This window comes from Lonchura striata, chromosome Z (assembly GCF_046129695.1).
Source record: "Lonchura striata isolate bLonStr1 chromosome Z, bLonStr1.mat, whole genome shotgun sequence".
Taxonomy (NCBI): Eukaryota; Metazoa; Chordata; class Aves; order Passeriformes; family Estrildidae; genus Lonchura; species Lonchura striata.
The window spans coordinates 12,056,949-12,077,398 of NC_134642.1; the positions used below are offsets into that span (position 1 = coordinate 12,056,949).

The 20,450-nt window shown below is 39.4% G+C and overlaps 1 protein-coding gene across 1 annotated transcript in view; it reads right to left on the reverse strand.

Moving 5' to 3' along the window:
• The window catches only part of CMYA5 (cardiomyopathy associated 5), a 44,895-nt gene that overhangs the window by 18,562 nt on the left and 5,883 nt on the right, over nt 1–20,450 (reverse strand). The window contains exons 2-6 of the mRNA XM_021531124.2: nt 8,936–19,106; nt 6,157–6,252; nt 5,239–5,472; nt 3,468–3,490; nt 1,426–1,547 (exon numbers count right to left, since the gene is read on the reverse strand). Of these exons, the coding sequence (XP_021386799.2) occupies nt 1,426–1,547; nt 3,468–3,490; nt 5,239–5,472; nt 6,157–6,252; nt 8,936–19,106 (10,646 nt within the window). The remainder of the gene's footprint in view (nt 1–1,425; nt 1,548–3,467; nt 3,491–5,238; nt 5,473–6,156; nt 6,253–8,935; nt 19,107–20,450) is intronic.

Sequence of the window (20,450 nt, forward strand, 5' to 3'; positions counted from 1 at the left end):
AAACACAGTAGCTAATGCAAACTAACCCAGAAAGCAGACTTCAGCAGTTTAGGGAAATAAATGTTGGAGAGGCTTGTGGGAAAAAGAAGTATGTGGCTCTGTTCTACTGTGTGACCTTGCCAGTAGGCAGCAGCCTAGGAGGAAAGAATGACTGTACTCATGGGACTGCAAGAGGAGGTTTAGGAACTAAGCCAAGAAACACAGCACATTTGCAACAGCAAGTTAATTTGCAGAGGGAGTTACAAAATCGGTCTTTTTATCTGACTTCCTAAAAAAATTACACTTGCGATAATGCTGCATACTCAAGTGCCTGTCCAGCTTCACCGGAGAAGCTTCAAATGCCACAGGCAAGTTCATACACATCTGACAAGGACATTAACAACTCAGATATATTTGAGTTCCTCCAAGTCTAAGAAAAGCAGTGGTGTGGAGGAGAGAGACAACCTCCCCATAGTGTCACTGCTAAGAAGTTCACTCAGCCCCTATTAGGCACCAGAGACTCAGCACATGGTGGGCACTTCTCCAATGTCCTATTAGTCTTGAAAATCCAGCCAGTGCACAAAGCAACTTAGGGAATCTAATGCTCTAGTTTCAGTGCTTAGGGACCAAACACATGAGAAAGGGGCTTTCCTTCAAAACCCAGGGAGTGACTGTGATGTCAGTGCTGCGTGTGGCAATGAATGGAAGGGCACAAAGCATGACAGTGAGATGTGAGATCCCTAAACCACTGTTCTCTGGAAAAAGAAACCCTAGGGTAGGTTCCCATTATGAAGAAAATGAATCCACAAAATCAGCTGTCAAAAAAAATCAGCAGAAAACCGAGTCAGGCTTTTTAAAGGACATGAAATATCAGACAGAGATAAGTAAATGTCTTTCTTATGTGCAATTTTTACTACTACCCTCCCAGGCAGAGGCTGTTTTTAGCTATAGTTAACCACTTTCCCTTTCACAACTTTTGTGGGTTTCAGGTGCCTCCATTCACTTGTGACAAGTCCAGGAACCTCAGCCATCAACCAGCCCCTGCTCTCAATTCCCACACCAAGCACTCTGGGACTGCCACCCTCAGAGAAGAGAGCTCAGGAGGCTCTTTGATTGCTTATTCTGTCTCTGCATGCAAGGAAAAGCAACTTCTTTAGCCCTAGGAGATTTACAGATCAATATCTTCAGCTTGTCTGAGGTACAGATGTCTAAAATTATGCAAGAATCCCCCAGTTTAGCACTTCTCCCTCTTGCTCATCTTACGGTACCTACTATAAGCCAAACACATGTGCACAATTAAACTTCATTTTACATTCAACTCTGATTGCTAATTACATGGTTTGAAAATCTGCACTTCTCATATAGATTCTATTTTTAGCTTCCTGAAATTTCCAAAATATTGCCAAAATGTTAGCTTTTGTGAAGACAAAATCCGGAGTTTCTTACCAGCCACGTGTTGTAAGGAGTGTTGATTGCTTTGTCCTGGACTGTCTGCAAAGTGCTCAAACAGTGAGAAAGCACTGGGCACCTTCTCCAAAGAGAGAGTGGTATCCATTGCAGAAAGTAACCTAATTGGAAGAAAACACATATCTGTTCATGCAAATCCTTTGTGGTATAGCATAGTTTTCCACAGGCCAGAAGCAAAGACCACATGACATACATTTATTTGAATATTTCCTGGGAACTTGAGGACAGCATACAAGGAGAAGCTGTCCCCCAGATTTTGAGCATTTACACCATACTGCAGTTTCAAATCAGGAGCACAGTGAGAGTGTTCATGGCCTGTTTACACTTAACCCATGAGAATGTGAAGATGTGGAAGTTCTCAGCAAGACTCTCAAGAACACAGGGGTTTAGGCTTGCTAATGCAGTGCCTTTAAAGGTTACAGACCTTAGAGCTAACTACAGCAGCTGACTCCAGAGATGTAATGTAAGGCAGCTGCTTGTGGCAAGCCAAAAAACATGAGAGGGAAGATAGATACCACTTAGTTAGCCTGTATTTGCTGGGTTCATTATATGAAAAAAAAAAAAACAACCAAATATTTTTAACCATGGGGCAGAAGCAAACTCAAGAAAATGATCTGAATTTTATATTTCTCCCCTTCATTTTATTTCAGCCATTGAAGTAGTTAATTATGCATAATCTTAACAAAGCACAACAAATGTAAAATACACTTTCTTTAGAAAAACATGCATTGTTAAATAGACTTGTTCTTAGCCTATTTTAGGTAGACAGGCATTATCAAACTAAATAACCAAGCCCATGCACCAAGCAGAAAAAACTTTATTGTGTAAGTAAAAAATTAAAGATCAAGATGACAGAAAGCCTTGGAAAATTGTTTTGTCCCATTTTACCTGCTCTAATCTTATGCAATAAACTAAATGCAGATATATGACCAGATAGTTTGACTTGGAACAGGTGAGTGCAGATTTATAGTTCTAATTCTGGAAATTTATAGAAACCTTGAAGGGGTATTTGGCACATTCTCTTCAGATCTCTCTCCTGGGGCTGTAATTTGACTGCAAACTGAAACCCTGGTGTCACTGTTATACCCCAGTCAGTGTCAGCACACATACCCCTGTGATGGCTGAGGCAGAGCTGACAAAGGTATCTTTGATATGCACTGCACAGTGCCCAAGCCCTCTGGGGAAAGTCAGGGGTGGTGGGCTGGGCAGTTCAGTTCTGGGGGCTTGCACAGGAGAAGCCTGCAGCCAACTGCTCTGAATGTGTTCCCTTTATTCTAGAAATTGTTTTGGGGAATGTGGGCTTGTTGTTGAACATTTCTCTCATAAAGGATAGGACTCACTAAAATCACTCCCTTGAGAAAATCCCCCATGGCAGAGAACAGTGTGTGATTGTATGCTTTTATACAGGCAGGCGCATTTATGCTGAAGCACCAGCCCTGTGACACACCCTGAATCAGGCAGTGCTGATGGAAAGCCATAGGAAAACATCAGCTCGTAGTCTCCTAGCCAGGTTTTGAAATCTACTTTATCTAATTTTTCTGGAATTGTGTTCAGAAGCACAGTCAAACTACATGTGTTGCTTTGTGTTATAACCTTTCGAGACTAAGAGATACAGAACCAGACTAATGAAAAAATAAATGTATCAGTGGTATATCTGATCAGTGTAAAAGGTGAAAGCATGGTTACAATGGCTATTGTATATGTATGTATAGTAATAACTAAAAGGAGCATCTTATATCCATGGATATTTAAAAATATCCGTGTAGAGGTTTAAGATTGAGCTGATGTTTTTATGTGCTATTTGTTTAATTAATGTATTATACAACATGTGCAAAACACTTCAAAACCAGTTACAGCAACGAGTATAAAGCCGCTTTTCTAAATTTCATTATTTGCAAGGTTTGTAAAGGTAGCTCTGATTACTAGCAGTGTGTATTCAAAAGCTCCCAAATACTAAATGAAGCATCCAGCATGCTAGGCCTAGTACTCACTACAGTGCACTTAACCCATACTTCATGTACCTTTTATTCAATTCTTTAGATGACTAGAGAAGGAAAAAGAAATGTGTTAACAGTTTTCAAAACCCCCAAAGTGTTGAAAAGCCAATCATGATCATCTAACAATCTTTCTACTCTCCATAGACAAAAAACACACAGCTTTATTGACTTGAGCTTTTGTGGAATGCTGCTCATTCACACCAGCAGAGAATTTGTTTCCTTAGAAATATTTCATTTCAAAGCTCTGGCTCAGCAGGGTATTAGAGTGTAAATCTCACTTTAAGTGCTTGAGGGTTCAGTATTCAATATCTAGATCTAAAGATGGAGCATAGTTAAGTAATTTCTAAAACCAGGACTTTAAGAGAAAGAAATCACTTGCACATTAAGAATAGTTAAATCCAAATTCTGGCTAAAATGTACTTCATAACTTCTTATTACTAGAAGCCGTGTGAGATTTTTACTTATAGAATGAGAGTTTGTCCCACACCCCAAGAACCTTCAGATAATGTTTTCTGCCCTGTAAACAAAAAAGTTCCCATCCTTTATCACTAACAGAAGGGAGCAGGGAAATCCGGTAATTTTCACACTCCCTCAAAAGAGTTACAGATTACAAAATTATGTATTTGCTAAAGCACTGTTCCTTACAAAATCAGGAAAATAATCTAGATATTTCATCCATCCCAAAATAGCAAATCTATCACACAGCATTCATTTGGTTACAGGATACTACAACATTGTGTGGCACAGAGCAGGGAAGAAAGCCAAATATTTCTGTAGCTGCTGTGGCATATGTAGGCTTGCATTTTGAAAACTGGCTTATTTTGCATGAGTGATCAGTCTTTAGACAGTAATTTGACCTTTCTATTTCTGGCATTCCAAGATAGTTTATCTGCAATTTCCAGGCCACATTCTAATTCCATAATGGGGGAAGTTTATTGTCCCAGAAACTCCATCCTCCTTGAGACTGGTAATACACTTGTGGAGAGAAGAAAGTGCTGTAGCTCACTTAAGGACAAGTTTTGCAGCACCAGAACCGTATTGGAGGACCCAGGACAGCAACACCCTCTGAGCAAACTGAGCAAAGTTGACTGTATGAGTTAGTAGGGCCAGTCCTGCAGATTCACTGAAGATGTTTTTAACATCCAGGAAGGACCATTAGAGTCACACACGTCATGTGCACAGCCCTCAACCTATCTCATTGTCATGGTTTCACCCCCACTCAGCAACCAACACAGCCCCTCACTGTTTTTCAACAGCAATTATTTATCACAGCCTCAGCAATTTGAGTGTATAAATACTGTCCATCTGCTCATTAAAAAACACCCCCAGACAACAACAAAATCCCAAAACAACAAAACACAACAAAAAATCCTACAGCCCAGAAACAATTTTACTTTCCAATTACATTTTCTTGTTTCAAATATCACTTTCTTGTTGTTTATTATTATACATAATATGTATTTTATTTCTCATATGATAAAATACCTAAATACTCTAACTTCTCTTACTTCTCAGTTATTAATTCTAGATATATTATCTGTCTTTTCAACTTCTTAAAAAATGAACAGGACCATTTGACTAGCATAGGTCATATTTTTGTCCTGTGCATCCTCTCTATAGTTCTCTCTGAGAATTCCCACATCAAAACCAAATGATCCAGCAGTTTCAGAGTAGAATAGCTGAGCTAGCAGGATTTAGCAGTCTTAAAAAAAATAAATTCATTGAGATGCTAGATACAGAAATCCTTTACTAACTAATACATAAAAGCTACAGCATGAAAGCCCATTCTACTTACATTTAGGAAAACAAATCCATCCACTTCATCTGTTTCTTTTACTGTTGTCTCCAAAGTTTCCTTTGCTGAATCAACAGTTTGCTGGAAATTTACCATCTGCTCATACAGGTACTCCATTTTCATCTTCTTCACTTCCTCAAAGTTCTCTGATTTCTCATCATATTGTGCTACCACTTTCTTAAGCATCTCTTCATTCTGCTTTTCCAGTAAGTCTGCATTTTTCTTACAGTTTTCCTGCAGAATAAAATGACAACCCTTAATGAATACACAGAAATTCTCAATTACCCAAACACAACCCATCCACCATATTGATTCTGGCACATTGACAATAAGACAATTTTATTTCTGCAGACAAACTCCTCTGGGAGAAATATCTCTAGAGAAATACATCAATAAAAACAACAGCATTTTGGTGGGAGTTTTTTGTTTTTGCTTTTGTTTTTGTTTTTTTTACTGTTAGAGTTTAAAATTAAACTTCAGTATTTCATCACTGAGATAGGAAGTCTGACCAAAAAATAGATAATTATGCATACTTACAACTGCAGTTAATACAGTTCTCAAGGCTTAAGAACTTGGGCAACCAGAATTTAACATACTGGCCAACTAATTTAAATGCTTTGACTGAGATTCTAAACAAGACACTATGTGAGCTTTTTGTAGGCATAAACAAAATTAAGGGAACTTTTTCCTTCAGTGTTTGACAGTTACATATTCCACTTTGCAGTAATGTGCAAAAAAGCAATCTTTTTCTTCCTCCAAAGTTAACACCTTCCAGTGAACTTCCAGAGAAGTCAACTTGAGGAGTGGAGCAGCAGCCCATTTTAGTGGAAGCAATAATGCTGCACAAGTAGGCAAGCACATCTCAGAAGTAATGCTGTAGAAGAAAAGAAGGCTAGTGTGATAAAACACTGGACTTACCTCAACTGAGTTAAATCGCAACTCAATATCACTCACAAACTCTTCAATCTTCATTGACTTTTCTTCCAGTGCTGTTAGCAATTTACTTAACTGATCCTGAAATTTAAAATGTTTCAGGAACTTAGGCAGGATATTTTACAAACTTTTACACAGAATTTATTTTAGGTGAATATTTTTATTTTGCCATGAGCCGCCATTGGAACAATTGCTAAGTAAGTTTAAGTATCACCCTGGCTGCAAAGACAAGCACAGAAATAGCAACTGGAACAGTCACAGAACTGTTTCCAAACCAAAATAAGTGAGCTCAGTTCGATAAGGCACTCTGTCCACACAAGGTGTTGAACGTTATGAATTCCAATGCAGCTTTGCCAGAGCGTGAGGTTACTCAGAAACTCATGAGTGTCCTTGAGAGATTACAGGAACAAGCCCACGAAAAGGAAGATAACAAAGGTAGTTGTGAGGGTAATAGATTATACTGTGTCATGGCTTTTTAAGTTAGAATTCTAAAGATAGGTATCTGTCTCTATATAGATCGATATATAAATAAATATATACACCTTTATGTACTTTTATGTGTATGTGTATATATATAAATCCTATAAACAAGAAGTCATCAAAATCACTGGTTGAGTTATGTGGAAACAAAAGCATTCCAAGGCACAACAGACATCAGAGACAACTCAGAACTTTTTCTTAGTGCTTCTTGACCTTTTATGAAAATAAGTTGCTCAATTGCTCTGGTGCAATTCATAATTTATAAAAACAATTAGTTTTAATTTGATGGCATAAATCTAAAAGGAAGGTTATCTTCCTTTGTAATAGCTTCTTAATATGGCAAAATTTTACAGCTAGATCTGTATAAAAACAGCACAAGACTTTACATTAATTACAAAGGTGCCATTGGAGAATACAACTGAAAGCTCCCTTTAAAAATATTCAGGGAAATCATCAAGATTTGGAAACAAATTTCTGTTTGTCAGGATGAACTGTAAAATCTGACAAATGCCATCCCTAGCTCATTTAATTTACTGTGAAGCTATGTTTTCATGCAACAATAATAAAAAAAAGTTTTAAAAATTTAAAAATAATGCAACAAGCATTTTGCTACCTTAATGTTTTCTCAGTATTTATGCAGAAGTAACAAGAGACATACAAATGCAGTCTCAAAGTAACCTGAGCCCTGAGTGTTAGAAATCATGTGAAACCAGGCCTGTGTTGCAGCCAGATTTAATATTGGCTTCATGTCCGTGCTCCACAGCCAAGGAGTGATGTCATGGGATGTTTGTTTGCAGCTTGACTTGCTGTAATGTGGGTACATTTGAGGGGTGGCTGGGATCTGTGAGTTTATTGCTGGCTTACTCGTGCCTTGTTATCACTGCTAAGTCAAACCTGAATGGCCATTTATAAAAAAAACTCTACATCTGAGCACCATGGAGATGGTTTGCAAGTACTGATAACTGAAACTGTTACATTGACTCTTACTTTTGATTTCTCTCTTCTACATATGATATAATACATATAATGTAAACACCACGAATACAAGCCCCTCTGGAATTTCAGCAAAATGGCATGAAATCTATATTCCTATCAAATGAACATGTGCCAAAAAAAGAGACCTCACATTTCATTAACTGGGGTGAGAGTAAATAGCTGGTAATCATGAAAGGAGCATCTGTATAATGTGTTCACTTGTACATGAGCAGATCTGATATTATAGAAGTAAGGTATCAAATACATGTTGCTTTCACAAGCAGAACTGTACTTTAATGTATTTTCACTAGTACTTATGTATTTTCACTAGTATTTATAGCAATTTACTAGCTTTACTGAAATGGAGGACATTTTATCTGTCTACTGGGGGGAGCAGCTTGGATATAGTGGCAAATAGGACTTTATAAACTTTCATCTGTGCTGACACCACAATGCTATTGGCACAGATCTCAGAATGGTTTGGGTTGGAGGGGACTTTAAAAACCATTTAGTTTATATTTCCTTGTCATGGGCAGGGAAATTTTCATTACACCAGGTTGCTCAAAGCCCCATCCAGCCTGCCCTTGAACACTTCCAGGAGTGGGGCATCCACAACTCCTCAAGACAACCTGTTCCACTGCCACATCACACTCACTTTGAAGATTTTTTCCCCCTAATTTCTAATGTAAACCTGCCCCTTTCAGTTTAAAGACATTGCCCCTTGTCCTGTCACTACTTGCCCTTGTAAAACCTTCCTCTCCATTTTGCAGATGAAAGTAAATGGAACAGAAAATAGGTTGGCATTTCAACAAAATTGTGTAGGCTGATTTGTCTAACATCTCCAATCAACCAACGCATGTAAGTAGGACAGGGAACACTTTATGATGATACCAGTCTCCACATATGGAGGTTTCTGTACCTTGTCAAGTGAAGCGAGCTGCTGTTACTGAAGTTTTATTTTGATATAAACAACATTTTTCCCATTTCTCCCCCTACATATCAAAACCAGAACAAATTTACACAGATAAGACTGAAAGATGGAAAGTGTGCTAACAACTGCATATAAACAAGGCCATTCAAACTTCTAAATAAATTAAAATACCAGCTTAGCAAGTCTAGGACTGCAGAGAACATCCTAATAAGTTGTTCTCCCTTCAAAATCTCCAACAGGTCTATAGGATAGCTTTTATTTAATACATACTGTATCTTAGCTTTAGGACTGCTCTTGGAAGCCTCTCCTCTTGAAAATGCAACAGAACTGGAGAAATTAGCCCTAGTAGCTTTTTAATTTTTTACCCAAATTAATTACCTTCATCTTGGTTGCAGCATCATCTAGTGTTGTGACTTCATGGTCTTTATGTTCTCCAAAAAGCTTGTCAATAGCAGATATTGGGCATTTGCAGTGGTAACAATAAGTGTCTACTTGTGATTTCTTCAGTTCTCTTTGTGGGCTCTCAACTTGAGGAATGTTTGTTGCTGATTTTTCAGGATACATCACCACAAATCCTGAATCTTCAAGCTCAATAGGAGTTCTTTGTTCTGGCTCATTAACAAATTCATAACTATCAGCAGCATGATCAAAGGAGTCCCTGTCTTCAAATAATAGCTCCTCATGTGTAAATTGAGATGATATTTCATCTTGCAAAAGCTCTTCTTGTGTAATCACATCATAGTCCATTGACTCAGCAAAATCTTCATAAATATCACCGTGCTGCTCCTCTCTTTGCAAGTCTGGATTCTCTGTTTGCTGAATTGTAGGAACACAGGACAGATGTTCCTGAGTAAACTGATCATCTACACTGTCTTCAGTGGGAGCCCTGACATATGGAACATACTTTTCCATTTGAGGAAATGCTGTTGTATCTTGTAGTTCTTCCTGCTTAGTACCAGCTTCTTGATATGCAGCTCCCTCATAATCCACTTGATGACTGTATATTTGTTGACTTGACTGCTCTGGTAACTCTTCAGTTCTTTCTACTGGTACATTTTCTTCTTCTCTTTGTTCAGTGATATCAGTTCCTGCACCTGAAACAACTGTTTTGCTTCCAAAAGGAATGGCATGCGTTGGCTTGCAAATTGTTGCTTGAATGTTGCTGTCAACCTGGAATTTGTCTCTCTCCATAACAACTCTTTCTGACAGAACCTCTGTTTTGACATATTGAACATCACCAGATCCCTGCTCCTGCTTGTTCTCTGAACTCCAAGCCAAAATTCCTTCACTAAAGGACTCATCTTCTGGTATCTGATCTTTCTGAGGCCCTATGGCTTTGCTTGGAATTTCATCTTTAAGAATGTATTTTTCAAAATACATTCCAGTTCCATCATCTGTGTCTGAATTTCTACTAGGAAAAGAAGCATTAGAATTACCACTTTCTTCATCAGAGGGAGTCTCATCCTTTGTCTTTTCTCCTACTGCTTCCGCATAGAGGTCCTTGTATAAAAACGATAGAGCAGGGGGCTCCTCTAAAAGCTCTGGGTTAATTGCAGCAACAGTGGTAGGGAACAAGAGAGATCGTTCTAGCACTCCTTCTTCTGAATCAAAGAGTGGGGTCCCCGGTGACTTGCATTCATCTTCTACATTTGTTATGCTTTTACTGCTAGAATCAATTGATTTCTGCAGTGGTAAAGATTTTGAAGCATCTGTGTAGGATTGAATTTTGCTTTCTCCTTTTATGGTACCATAAAAGACTTCATCCACATCCTCAAGTAAGGAAAACTCTTCCAAAGTATCTACCTCAGTACTCTCTTCAAAAGATTTGACTTCTTCCATAGATTCATTGGGGTCTTCTGTCACAGGAGACAATGAAATTCGTCTTTCAAATTGTGGCTTAACTGGGGATTTGTCATCAATCAATGTGTATTTTTCAAAATAATCCATATCACCAGTACCATTATTAGGATCTAACTTTGCACAATTATTGTCTTCTGGCAATGGGAGATTTTCTTGCTGAGTTTCTTCAGTTTCCTCAGCATCATCCTTTTTGACCAATTCTATTAGTTCATGGTTTGCAGTCTTTCCCAATACTGAACTTTCTGAAATTTCTGTGGTTCTTCCAGAAGTTAGGGCTCTCTGGCCATCCTCAACTGATTTTCTTCTAAATGAAGGATTTGTTTCCAAGTATTCTAATTTATCAGGCATGTGTTTACTTTCTTCTTGATCAACAGAAGAAATATGTGTAGGTGCATGAATATTGAGAATTTCATAACCTTCTGAAATAATATTAAATAGATCTTTTTGTTCAGTAGTCTCCAGAGCACACTGACTGTCTTCTACAGTACTTGCATGTTCCATTTCTTCCTCTTCTCCTCTCAAGTAATGTTCAGGCATTTCAGACATTTTGCCTACCTCCAGGTGTTGCATTGCAATTTTTGTAAGATTTAAAGTACTAGCTTCATGCTCCAGAAGTTTATCTGGATCTTGACTATCTCCCACTAGAGATGGTAAATCGTATCTTTGTGTTATGGGACTAGCGTCTGAGGATTTCCTGTGAGGAAATTTATTTGACACTGGTTCAGAACCTCTAAATGTATGTCCCTCAGTCTCTGTAGTCCCATGATCTGTAAATTCTGTGCAACTTCCAGCTGGGAATTGTTTTGATGCAAAATCAGAAGCTTCATTTGGAGTAAGCTGAATTGCTTGCATGTCTCCTTCTGCAGCCCCTATTGGACTAATTGAGGAAGCTTTCACCTGTTCTACCAGCCAGCTAGCCAGCCCAAAAGATGGAATATCTGGGTTCTGCTTTTCTTCAGAACTTGAGCTAAGGGACTTAATCTCTGCTGAGGAAAGGCTGCCCCATTCACCAGAATAATGCTGAGTTTTGTGTGTCACAGTTTCATGAACAAGGTCTGATGAAAAAACTCCCAGATGCTCTGAGGTCTTTTGGTCTTCAAAACATTGTTGAATTTCTCCTTCAGTATAAATGTCTGAAACTTTCTTAGATTGCTTTCCAAGCATGTCTGCTACATCAGATAAAGATGATGGAATATTTTGTTTCTTTTCATCATCAGCGAGAGCCACTGGTACTGGCTTTTCAAGTTCTGACTTTCCAGGTAATTTATGTAAAGGTATAAATGACTCTGATGACACTGCTTGCTGGTCTGCTACACCAGTCACTTTTGACTCTGTGATCACTGACCTTGGCACTGTCTGTACATCAGGTTGCATTTCTTGCTTATAGGGGGAACTTCTTAGCTGGTCTGGAGACAAATATATTGTCTCCAACAAAGAAGATTCTGGCTTCTCTTGGTCTCGCACTTGAGACATACTCTCCAAGTGCACTGTCTTTAGGCTCGCTGTTTCAGGTGAACTGAGTTTAATATTTTGCAACTGTTGTTCATCGTGTGGTGGAATTACATGTTCACATTCTGATTGTATGGGCTGGGTAATAAGGGGCTGCATATTTTGATTTTCTTGTTTGGCAAGGGACTGTGTGGGAATCAAATACTCAGAGTCTGGTTTCGAATAAGATGGAACTTCTTGCTGACATGTTTCATCATCTGAATAAAATGGAACTGAAGATTCAGACTGCAGTTTTGAAGGTACGGTCAGGTAATCCTGACTTTCTAGACTTTCTGTTTTATCTGTAGAATATGATAAATTTAGTTGTTCAGATTCTAATTGCATAGCTGTGTGAAAGTAATGTGAAGTCTGTTCTCTCTCAGCTTCAGGTAAAATTTCACATTCAGCCTCTGACTTTGCAGCTACAGGCAAATGTAGAAGACTTTCTGTATGCTCTGCTTCTTTTCTTGCAAAAAAGGACCCTGGCTGAGGCAGAGCAGTTTCTGAGTATTCTGTTTTACAGGTGGAATAAGATATATCTAAATGTCTGGGGGGTGAGCCTCCAGTTACAGAGCTTGTTTCAGAGACAGTGTGTGAAGCACACAAAGGTTCAGGCACTGTTTGTTCAGTAAGAAATGAATATGTTTGAATTTTGTGGCTGTCTGCTTCCTCAGTGGAAAATGATAAATTTTGTTGTTCAGTTTCCATCTGACCACTTTGAGATGAGGGAGCACAAATGTCTTGCTTCTGTGAATGTCCTGCTCTCAGTGGGGCCATTTCACGCTTTTCTGCTTTGTAAGTAGGACTTAATAAATCTGGTTGTTTGAAGTCTGCTTGGGCAGCTCCCTGCTCCTCGGTCCTGACAAAGGTATGTGCTACAGAAGGTGTTTCTGGCTGCTCCGTTTCAATACCAGAGGACTGCAAACAAGTATGTGGCTGTTCTGGCTGGACCCCATCCCTCCACTTTGTTTCACCAGTGAAATATGGTTTCTCTGGATGCTCCACCTGGACAGTCTGTGGTTGATCTGCCTTGCCATAGGAATATGATAAATCTAGTGGTTTTATTACATGAGTCTCTGCTTTGCCAAGAGAATATGACAAATCTGGATGTTTTGAATTCAGCTTTTCTGGTTGCAACTGCTCTGATTTTCCTGTGGAATAAGAAACATCAGAAGGTGTGAACCCTGCTTGTGCAGTGTCCTGTTTTTCTGTTTTGCCAGAGGAATACAAGAACTCTGGGAATTCCCCTTCCACTGGGAATATGTTTGGTTGCTCTTCCATGCTATGAGGACTTGAAAACACTGGTTGCTCCAATTTTAGTTGTACTATTTCCCCTGGGTGTAATGTATAGCTTCCCTTCTCCAGCTGTGCACTTTGTTTTTCTTCACTAACAGAAGAGGACAAGTCTGTGTGCAGTACTTTGCCCATGGCATCCATGACATTTGTATGTTCTGACTCTGGTAGAGCAGCCCATGATGGCTTTGTTTTGACAAATGAATGTAACAAACTCTGTTCTTTCAGCTCTGGCTGAGTTGTTTCATGAGGTTCTGCTGTGCCAACAGAGAACAACAAATCTGCATATTCGGAGTTTGCTTGGGAATTTTGCAGTCCTTCTGTATTCTCCCTAGAACACTGGAGCTCATGGTGTTCTGCTTGCATTCCTGCATCTTTCCAGTCCTCTGCTTTCTTGAGAGATGATGAAAACTCATTTGTCTTTTCTTGCTGTGGTTGAATATTTTCTTGCTGTACTGTGCCAGTGGAATGAAATAAATCCAGGCACTCTGAATCCTCATCAGCAATTTGAGTTTGCTGTTTTTCACCAATTGAACATGATAAATCCTTTATTTCTGCCTCTGGCCGTATGATTTCATGGTGTTCTAATCTGCCAGCAGATAAATCTGAATGGTGTGATTTTGTGTTTAAAGTTTCTTGTTCTGCCTCACTGAGAGAATGACATGCTTCTAAATGTCCCAGTTCTGTCTGTGCTTTCTTGTCCTGTGCCTCTTGTTTCAAAGAATAACACAAGCTTGGCTTCTCCTCTCCAGCAGTTTGTCCTTGCTCTGTTGTGCCAGGCCAAGATGACAGATCTGGTTTTTCTAACACTGGTTGTGTAGTTCTTTGTGGCTTTCCTTTATCAATGGAATGCAGTGAATCAGGATGCTTTGGCTCTGCTTTTAACATTTGTCTTTTCTCAATTTTTCCACTCTGGGATGGTGCATCTGGAACTCTCTGTTTCTCCTTTGCAGCTTGTGAATGCTCTGCTCTGCTGACAGGCTGTTCCTCTTTAGAGCACTCCACAGCTGTGTGCTCCATCCCTTGTTGCCCCACTTCCCTGGCCAGGGGTGCCAAGCTTGCATGACCTGGCTCCAGCTGTGCAGGTGGAATTTGCTCCATTTTGTCATGACCATACAATGCACCTGGCCCCTCCAATCCCAGATGGATTGTTTCCTGCACTTTGTTGAGGGAATATTCTAGCCCAAGGTGTTCTGGTTTCAGCTGTGATGTTTGCAGCCCTCCTACTTTGAAAACAGAGTAAGGCAAATCAGAATGTCCCTGCCGTGGTTCTGCCATTTCTGTTTCCTCTGCTGTACCCACAGAAGGTGAAAAATGTGAAATTTCCTCTTCTGGCTGAACTGTTTTCTGTTCCATTTGTCCAATGGGATAACTTTGCTCTGTTTCTTGTACTCTTTGTTGTACCTCTGTGGTGTCCAAAGGAGATATCACATCAGTATGCTCCACCTCTGGTGGTATAATTTCATTACCTGGCCTATCAATAGAAAATAATAAATTTGGTTGTTCTAAGTCCTCCTGGGCATAATCTGAAGTGTCCCTTTTACTGGGAGAATGTGTTAACTTTTCTTGCTCTAACTCCTGCTTTGTGGCTTTTTGCTGCTTTTCTCTGCCAAAAGAAAGTTTTCTATGTTTTTGCTCCAATGGTGCTACTTCTTCTTGGCTTGTCTCACCAGTGGAATATGACAAATTAGGATTCTTCATTTGCCATGGTGCAGTTTCTGGATGTTCTGGCTCTATTTGTGCAGTTCCCGGAGAAGCTCTTTTTTTACTTATTTTAGGCAATTCTTGATGTTTAGACTCAAACTTTTGAGTTGACTGTTCTTTCCCTTTAGCAAAGGAAAAGGATGAATTTGAATATTTTAAATCCAGCTGTGAGCATGACTGATTTGGGTATTGAGATTCTACTTCCATACTTTCATCTTGTGCTGCTTCACCCAGGCTTCCTTGTGAATCCAAATGTTCTGATTTTTTCTCAGTTTCTCCCAGGGTGTATGAGAGCTCTGGATGTGCTGACTCCTGCTCCACAACATCACCATGTTTTGATTCACCACTGTCCCATGAAACATCTGGATGTTCCACCTTTACTGGGTCAATTTCTTGTTCCTTCAAATGAAATGGTAAGGTTGAGTTTTTCAATAATTTTTCTTGCTCATGAGAGGAATATGGCAAATCTGGAGATTGTGACGCTATTTCCATTTCTAGTGAAGCTTCTTTTTTACTGGAAGAAGACACAAGTGTTTGCTCCAGCTTTGGATGTACTATTTCTTGTTGCTGTGATTCATGTTGTACAATTTCCTTCTCTGCTTCTGTACTTACATAAAATGTTTTTTCTGGATATGTTGGCTCTGTTTGCATTTCTTCTTGCATTTGTTTACTGAATGAATATGGCAAAGATGGATGGACTAACCCTGGTCGAGCTATTTCTTGCTGTGCCAAATTAAGTTGGTCTATGACCTGTGGTTCCTCTTTAGCCAGGCTTTCTGAAATACCTGAATACTCTATTTCCATTTGTACAGCTTCTTCTTGGTCTGTTCCCTGCTGTTTCACCTCTCTTTGTACTGTATCTTGTTCCATTCTGCCAGAGGAGCATGAAACATCTTGCTGGGGCACATTCAGTAGTGGTGTTTCCTGTTGCTGACTACCAGCAGTGGAACAGGAAGGAAAAGACTGCTCCTGCTCCATTTCTGTTGCTTCCCAAGGCTTTGCTCTGTCAGTTAATTGTGACCATGAAGTTCCTGACTCCACTCCTTCTTGCATCACTCCTCCAGTGATAAATGAGAAATCCCTCTTTTCTGAAACTACTTCTGTCTTTTCATGTTTCTCTGCTTCACTAATGAAAGATGATGGCTCTGGACCTTCTAAGTTTCTCTGTACAGCTTCTTGTACCATCTCTTCCTGGGAATACATTGAATCAGTTTGTTCCAGCTTTGGTTGCAATTTTTGATGTTCTGTTTTGCCAGTAGAAGGTGTTGTCTCTGGCTGTTTCACCTTTAGCTGTGAAGTTTTATGTTCCTGTTCTTTTCTGGCAGAATGTGGCCAAAGTGGATGCTCTGACTGCAGTTGAGTAGTTTCTCCTTGCATTGCCATGGCAGAGGAATCCAGCTTGCCTTCAGACTGTGAATCCTGCTGTACAGGCTGTGGCTGTTTTCCTTTGTCAGTTTGTGACGGTTCTTGCTCCTTTGTTTTATTAATGGGATATGGTAAATCTGAAGATGCTGTTTCTAGATACCCAATTTGTTGTATCTCAGCCCTCCCAGTGGTATCAAACTTATCTGGATGTACCAACTGGGCTTCTGTAGTGTTGTCTTTCTCTGCTTCCTCCATCAAACATGATAAATCTGAATGTACTTGTGCAAGATCTTCATTTTTTTCTTGTTTTTCTTTTTCAGTGGAATAAGACTGTTCTAGTTCAAAAGGACTGAATGCTTGGCTTTCTGTTTCTTCCCTAGACAGAAAAACCTGATGTTCATTTTCTAGCTGTGCACTTCGCGTTTCCTTGACTACTTCCTTGGTTAAAGAAGAGTCTGGATGACCCATCTCCAGCTGTGCACTCTCTGATTCCACCATTTTTTCTCTGGAATATGATAGATCCTCAGATCTATCATAGCTGGAGACCTCTGACTCCAGCTGTGCGCTGTCAGATTCTTCCATTTCTTCCCTGGAAAAAGAAAAATCTGGATGCTCCATCTCCACCTGTGCACTTTCTAGTTCTTTTGTTTTTTCCTTGGAAGAAAATTCTGGTTGTTCTGTCTCCAGTTGTGATCTCCCTGATTTTTCTGTTTCTTTTGTGGAAAAAAGCAGTTCTGGATAGTCTGTATCTGGTATTGCACTCTCTGATGCCTCTGTTTCTTCCTTGGAATATGAGAAATCTGGAAGTTCTGTCTCTAGTTGTGCATTTCCTGGTTCCTCTATTTCTTCCCTGGAAAAAGAGAAGTCTGGATGCTCCATCTCTATCTGTTCACCCTTCAATTCTTCTGTTTCTTCCTTGTGAGAAGAGAAGTCCAGATGCTCTGTCTCCATCTGTGTTGTCTCTGATTCTCCAGTTTCTTTGGTGGCATATGAGAGGTCTGGATGCTCTACCTCCATTTGTTCGCCTTCAGCTTGTTTGTTTTCTTCAATGGAAAAATCTGAGTGATCCAAATCTACTGCTTTATTTATAGCTGAAGTTTTCTGTGTTTCTTCTGTTTCTGTATGAACAGGATATGAAATGCCAAAGTATTTGGAATCTATATTTTCAGGAATTGGTGGTTTTAATTTAATTCCTCGCTTCTCTGTTTCCTGAAGTGAAAAGTCTTGTTCAGATTTTGTTTTGTTCTCTAAATGAACATTCTGAGTTTCTGAAGATGAGGCCTTTTGACCCTCTTCTCTTTCAGCTGAATACATTAGACCTGAAGTTTCTGACTCTGACAGTGCAGTTGATGATGGACACTCAGTTTCTTGCTTCTCTGTTTTATTTCCAGAATATGGTAAAAGCACATGTTCAGACTTAGACTGTGCAGCTTCTGATGACTGAGGAATAATATCTTCCTGTCTTATTTCAGTTGAAGTGGAATAGCTGGATTTAGCTGATGGAACATCAGGTAAGTAAGGCTTCTCTGTTTCCCTCTCAGGATGTTCTGACATAGATTCTGTAGGCAAAATATGCTGGGAACTTGATCTATCTAATTCACTAACAAAATCTGCTGAAACAGACTGTGGTGCAGAATTAGACTGAACTTCCTGCTTCTTCAATTCATCCAGATGATCTGATGCTGTCAGCGGGGATTGGTCTGGCTTCTTGTTTGCATTTTTAGCTGAGGGAAGCAGCACTTGTTTCTGGTCAGACTTGAGTGGTGTGGAGGTTGTTGACTCTGTTATTGATGTTTTGGCTGTGGCTGAATGACTTTGCTGCTCCCTGGCTTCTTCTTCATTCTTCAGTAAATGTCCTGAAACCTGATTTGGAGTCTCTAAAAGAAGTTGTCTCTCTTTTCTTTCTTCATGTTGAAGAGTTGATTCTTTCATTTTATAAGGTTCAATTTTTTCAGATGAAACATGATATTTCTTAGTAAGCTGTTTTTCAAGAGGTGGTGTTGGTGAAGAAAAGCTTTGATTTGCTTGTTCTGCGAGTTGTTCTCTTTGCTTCCTTCTTCTCTCTGAAGGTGTTTCAAGAATTTTACTTCTTGCTCCCTGGAAATGTTTTGGGTATGTGGAGAGTGAACCAAACTTCTGCAATCTTTCTTTTACTGATGTTTCAAGGAACTTTTCAGAATCTCCTGAAGCTGAGCTACTTCTCCGGATTCTGTTTTTCTCCAATGTTTCAGGGGCTGGCCCAGTCCCTCCAAAAATTGAGTTGAACAGCTGGATTCTAGCTTGCACTGGACCTCCAAGAATTGGACCAACTTTTCTCAGTCTGCTCTCCCTAAATATTGATCTTATTGGAGCACGTTTTACCGGCTCTTCTGCGATATTCTCTTGATCTTCTTTGTTGTCCAACATTTCCTCATCTGTGTCTTGTGCCTCCACGTGCTCTACATTCAACATGGAGGCTTGCACATCTCCTAGAACAGTTCTTGGTTCTTGCCTCTGCATTCCAGAAGAGTCACGTTTTTTATTGCACAGGCCTCCCTTTGGTCTTGTAGCCATTGGCACCTTATTTGAAGATTTACGTGTCCTTTTCCGAACGATCTTGCCTTCATCCATAATAAAGATAACTTTTCCTGGAGGAGAGCCTACTGGTGAACTTTCCATACTGTAAAGATCAGAAGCTGTACTAGTTTCTGAGGTCCAGGGAGTAGAACATCTGCTTGAGCTAGTTTCCCAGGTTATTCCACTGTCTTCACTTTGGCATGTTACCATAGAAAAGGAAGGGTTAGTCATGATGTACTGCAGCTTGGGTTTCACATCTTCATTTTGGATAAGATCTTTTAAACTACAAACAAAAGAACAGATAACAAAAGAAAGCTGTAAAAACGCACAACAAATTAAATTATTGGAGGAAAAAGCTGAATTTATTCATTAAAACAAAAATTACTTTCAAAGTTGTAAAAATACTGCATAAGCATAGATTTTGAAGTGCAACCATAAGAAAAGTCATATTTCATCTCACAACTATATTTTAGATGAATTTGTGTAAAACTGCATGTTGCAAGGTTAGTTCAATGAAGGGGAGGTGTTTAAATGATCTTGACAATGCAGGAAGAACAGTCTTTGATCTGACCTTGTTTTGCCAGTGTGAGGTTGAGCTGATTCTGGGGCTATTCTCCAGCATGTGTTTATCTCACAGTATAAATTAAACCTTTCATTGAACACTTCAAAGACACTGTCAGTGTTTTAATAGCACCCACACTTGCTTTGCGCAAGTGTGAATGATTATACAATGCTCAAAGCAGTAGTCTATCCACTGGTTTGTTACTGTCTTCTCATGTATTTTATCCTCTAAGCACTCTAGATACTTAACAAAGTAATTTAGAATACATTCAACAATTAAAATATATTGACACCTCCCCAAATGAAACTGCAACGTTTCATAAAGGTAGTTTTAAAGCTTATGATGTGTAATCAATACACCATCATATGCTGTAACCAAATCTCTCAGCTAAAATAGTAAAAAGGCTGGAGAAAGGCATTTCTGAGAATTTTTCGGAAAGAAAAGTTCTTCAAATTCTTCAAATTAAAAGTGTAAAGATTAGCAAAAGCAATTAAAAGACACAATGTGTGGAGAGTTTAACATTTTTAGGGTTGCATTATTTACTTAAAACAAGAAATAAAAGAGCACAGAAAAGGTAATCAAAGCTCTAATATTTCCTAAGTAGACAGTAGTTAATTTATGGAAATCACATTTGTAACTGATGAAAAGAAAGGCAGAGTATCTGCTGGATAAGATGTAGCCTTCAATAGAACAGAAACAGTGAAGTCTCTATTATTCCCATGGAAGAATGCACATCTATGGCCCCACAACATCCTGCTTCCAATGAACAGAGGGAAGGGTCACTTTTCCACTGACTAGAGAAAAGCATTTCAGCTAAAGTGGAGAAAGCTAGTTACTGATCAGGGATCAGAAAAGCAGAATCCATCTGATCAGCTGCCAGAGGCTATGGCCCTACACCACACAGGTGCCAGAGTTACCTGCCGGTTGCAGAGGCAGGCAGACACCACTGAGATGCAGGTGGCACCGTGCCAGAGGGTGCTGAGCACCAGTCAGAGGCAGAGGCCCTTGAAGGAGGAGAAGAAATCAATTTTTCAGCTTCTACATCCTCCTTATATCTTGAACCTG